The 5017-nt window shown below is 40.4% G+C and overlaps 1 protein-coding gene across 1 annotated transcript; it reads left to right on the top strand.

Moving 5' to 3' along the window:
* Window positions 1–373: 373 nt before the first annotated feature.
* On the top strand, window positions 374–3754 carry FGF3 (fibroblast growth factor 3; the record flags this gene model as incomplete). The annotated part of the gene is made up of 2 exons (XM_010023219.1): window positions 374–477; window positions 3422–3754. Coding segments are annotated over 2 exons (437 nt in total), but the record flags the coding sequence as incomplete, so codon positions are not given.
* Window positions 3755–5017: the final 1263 nt, after the last annotated feature.

Consider the following 5017-nt stretch of genomic DNA (forward strand, 5'->3'; position numbering starts at 1 on the left):
TGTGACTGGTTTCAATAAGTCAAGAGCTCTTGTGTTCCTAAGAATTAAAGAGGATTTAAACTTTTTTATACACATATAGGATTAAGTGACCCTCTAGTTCAGTGTCAGATCTTTTTCATTTTTTAAAGAGTTCCATCTCAATAAGACATCTCAGGATTTATTGTCAAGCTTGTCTCAAGCAATTCCCACATTGTTGGTTTATACTGTTTCAAATAATAGTCTGGTTTAAGTCATGGTTGCACTGTGACCTTAATGTGAGGCAGTGAGAGCTATGAAATCACACTCTGCAGGTAAGCAGTTGTTCAAATGTATGTCAGGAAATTACGCATGATGGGGGAGCAACAACATATCTCATAATTTTTTCTGTTTCTAGGTATTCTTGAAATAACAGCTGTTGATGTTGGAATCGTTGCCATCAAGGGCTTGTTCTCTGGCAGATACCTAGCCATGAACAGAAGGGGCAGACTTTATGCATCAGTGAGTTGTACTTAAGATTGACATATGCTTGTCACTTCCTATGGGAAGAAAGAGCCTACTGGAGAGCACTGATTTCTTATAAATAAACTTTTAGAGAGAAAAGAGTGATGTTACAACATATTTCTGCCTGGAATTGTTACAGATAACAAATTGGTATATTTTTTAAAGTGGAAAGAAGCTGCATTCTTACTTTCTTTTTGTCTGTGCTCAAGATCCACATCAAATACAGGATACACCTGTCAGATCACGAATATCCATAAGTAACTGAGCGTCTCTTACAGGAAAGTAGCCTACTGACAGGAGTTTCTTTGCATAGAGCATTTGGTTGGGCAGTGAAAGAATTTACGGGTACTAAAAAACAGGTCTATAGCAAGGAAAAGAAGTACAAGAAGGTGCAAGAAGATAAAGGTGAAAATAAACACCTTATTTTACTCTTTTGACCTCATTTTTTGTCCTGGTTTTTGAGGTAAAATCTGAGCTTTGCTGATATTAGTGGGAGCCTCACCTTTTCAGCCCAGCCGATATTTCACCTCAGTGAATAAAACACTTTAGCTTAGACTTCCTTGCATTCAGGAACACATGAACGCATATTTGTCAGTGTGTACACTACACACACTATCAACTTCCTTGAATTTCTTCAATTGTCTTTGATTGCATCCCTAGCAATCTTGTGATTTCCTACTGTCTAACAGCCATACTGTGCAGTTTCTTGAGGAATCCCATGGTATGGAAACAGATTTGAGGAGGGTAAATATGGCTATGTGGAATTTGCTTCCTCCAACTAGTCCTTAGATGGGATTCTGTCAATTTGAACAGCATGATACATCCTCAAGCAATGCCAGCTTTTTCCATGTGAATGCCACCTTGGTAACACAATCGACTCAGTTGCCTTCCTCATTTACTGTATTTTACTCCGCCTTTTCAAGAATGATCACATAGTGTTTACGACCCAGCTTCTGTAATGTGTCTCATGTGGTGCACACTGATTAAAGCAGATCACAAACAATTCTGGCAAAGGCAAATGCAGCTGAAGTGGCATGAGGAAATGCTAGCTCTGCTGTGCCAGAGTTAAGGCTGGCCACTTCTATGCTTCCAGTTAGTATTCTGATTAAAATGGGCATCTTTTTTGATGGAGGCTGCTCCATCAGCTCAGAGACAGTGTTGCCCCAAAGAAATTAACGGGAAGGATGAATTTTCAAGTTCTTTCTCATCTTTCTTTCTTGTTGTTTTTCCTCCAATGAATTAAACTTAATTAAAAAAAAAACTAACCAACTCAGAATAAAAAGCTTCTCACCTAGAGCAGTATAGCCCAGAGAATCCTAGAGTAGGATAGCCCAGAGAGCCCTCTTCTCCTGGACTTCCCTTTCTAGTGTGAGGATCATCAGGCCATCCTAAAGTTTGTTCACCTGTCATGTGCCAAGGAATATCAGTCACAAAAGGTTTCTGAACAACTGAAAAAAGATAATTTTTGCTGTTCCAGCTCGAGTCTGAGAGAGACTGTTTCAGATCAGTTTTTCAGAGCTGGAGGGACAATCCTGGAAAAAGTTATTTCCCTCCAGCCTTTTTTCTTTTTCCCCAAAAAACAGTATTGCAATAACTCTGTTATTCCTTGGCTCACCAGTTTTCCCATGTCAATAAAATTAATTTGTTGAGCCTGCAGAATTCCTTTGTATCCTTAGCAGATTTCTGATAATCCTCTAGGTTTATTCTGTTGTAAACCCTCGACAACCAGAACTGAGGCAGACAGCAGAACAAATCTACCTACATCTGGTAGTTGCGTGTGCTCCAGCACTACAGCATCTGAAACCCTTGTCCTTGCAAGGAAAGGCACTTCCGTTTTACAGCTGAGAAGCTGAGACATGTGGAGTCCTTTAAAACCTTGTTAAATGCCTATCAAAATTTCTGGTGAGTGAATAGCACTAAAGACATGTTGTTAGTGGAGCCTATGGCTTTTCTAGCCCCAGCTTGGCTACCTGTGCCCTTCCCATGTCCTCTACAGAGAAGATGTGAAATAAGAAAACCTCAGTGAAGACGATGGTAACAGTTCCCCTCTGCCTCAGGGCCTTATACGTTAGGTACTGAAATCCTCATCACACAGGTACAGCAAAGATTATTTTAGGTAAGAAAACATGTACAGTGTGGGAGGTCCTTTACTTGCTCTGTTCCTACTGCTCCCAGGAGGAGGAGGGAGTTCCTCGTGCCAGGCTTTTGCACAGTTTTCTCTCAGTTGAAATGAAAAGGGGCAGATTTTGACAGCTCATGTAAAATGTGAGCACTCAGGATGGGTGCATATTCTCCCTCAGGGTTTGTGGTAGAGCGGTAGCCTAGCATTTTGGAGGATCACACTGGTGGGCAGGGTGTGCTTTCATTCTGTCGTGCTTAAGAAAACAAAGAAGCCTCATAAAGATGTTTTTTTATTGCTCAAATATCCATAACAAACTGGGTGTAATAGACTACATGTGTATGTAACTACTAATATACCAACTGAAGAGCCAGATTTTACATTAAACTGTAGGGTTTTACCTTTTTAATAGATGGCAAAGGTTGATAGGCAGCACTTCAATCATCCATCAGGTTTACAGGCATATTTAGATCAGTAAGCACAAAACCATTACATTTACAGCCAAACAATCAATCAGCAGAGTTATTGACTCCTATTCACACCACATTTTTTGTTTTCACTTTGTTTTTTTGTCTCTTTCTGTCTGTGATCCACTGAGTATCCTCACAGTGCTGACAGGGAGTATCTTGATGCATATCAGGCTCAGTGCTTCTCTTCTGCTCACCTTTTGTAGAACAAAAAGTCTCGGTTTTTCATATTACACATGTTGCTGTCCTTATCCTAAAACTGAGTCTTACTTAAGACTTTAATCCAATCTTCTGGAGGTAGAAGAGATCTATTTCTCATATTGTCTTCTTAAACTTTGTCATGTTTTCTTTACAGGAAAATTATAATGCGGAGTGTGAGTTTGTGGAGAGGATCCATGAACTGGGTTACAACACTTATGCATCCCGTCTCTACCGAACTGTACCTAACAGAGCAGGCATGAAGCGCAAAGCCAGTGCAGAGAGACTCTGGTATGTCTCAATCAATGGGAAAGGACGACCCAGAAGGGGCTTTAAAACTCGCAGAACACAGAAATCTTCTCTATTTCTGCCCAGAGTATTGGATAACAAAGACCATGAGATGGTCCGACTGTTCCACACAAACGTGAAGTATCGAGAGAGTCTCCTGAAGCCCCCAAACAGGAACCAGCGAAGAAGGAGAGGACACTGATGGGGGTGGAGAAAGCCTCTATGGGGGCTGGAAGTGACTGAGAGTCCAAAACACTACTAGAAAATAACAGCTGTGATTTTATGACAGGCATTAACACGGACAGTTTTTATGCACTGTATAATGTAACTGACAGTCACATCACTTACTTTTAGCTATTGTAGAATTTTTATCTGTGGTAAAAGAGATGTGAGCTAAACTAAGGCACATTCAAATGTATATTAGTTGGATGTAATAATTTTGTCAATGACTTTCACATTTTCTTTTCTAAAAAAAAAACCAAACCAACAAAATTATTTTCATTACTAGTACTCTCATTCTAACTTGCTAGAGGGTATTATCTCAGTGACCCTGTCCTCCCAGAGCATACGGATATTTTATACTTACCAATTTTGTGTCCACAGAGAAAGTATACCACTTTCATGGCTCTTTTGGCAGTTCTTCATAAAAGGCTACATTCCTATTTTTATGAAATACAGGAGTTAGAAAACTGGTTTACTTTTAACTTACATATATTTAGTTTATCATCAGACAGTATCATAGAATCCCAGACTGGTTTGAGTTGGAAGGGACCTTAAAGCTCATCCAGTTCCACCCCCCTGCCATGGGCAAGGACACCTTCCACTAGACCAGGTTGCTCCAAGCCCCATCCAACCTGGCCTTGAACACTGCCAGGGATGGGGCAGCCACAGCTTCTCTGGGCAACCTGTGCCAGTGCCTCAGCACCCTCACAGGGAACAACTTCTTCCTAAGATCTCATCTCAATCTCTCCTCTGTCAGGTTAAAGCCATTGCCCTTTGTCCTGTCCCTACAGGCCCTTGTCAGAAGTCCTCCTCCAGCTTTCTTGCAGCCCCCCTATAGCCTCTGGAAGGTACAGGTATCAATTACACTGTCCAAGAAAAGTAAAGTTGTAAGCTACTTCAAACATTTCAATAGAGCTACACATTACTAGATTATTCTTGAATTTGTTTAATTAAAAACACAGGACACCTTACCTTGTCATTCAATAAATGAATGTTGGTAGAGTGGCATTTGCATTGGCCAAGCTTTAGCAATTAACCTGTTAACCAGTTGATGAATCTTCTCCTAAAATAGGATCCAAATAGGATGTGGTAACTGAATTTGTGGTGTGGACTGAACTTGTGATATAGGAAAATTCCACATTGGGGCTGAGACTTCTTATCACTTACTTTTGGTAGCTAAGTTTTCAGCAGGCAGTCCTAGTTCCAGGTAATATATGTTTTAACTAATTGGAGGCCAAAACAG

Source organism: Nestor notabilis, unplaced genomic scaffold, assembly GCF_000696875.1.
Source record: "Nestor notabilis isolate BGI_N333 unplaced genomic scaffold, ASM69687v1 scaffold15450, whole genome shotgun sequence".
Taxonomy (NCBI): Eukaryota; Metazoa; Chordata; class Aves; order Psittaciformes; family Psittacidae; genus Nestor; species Nestor notabilis.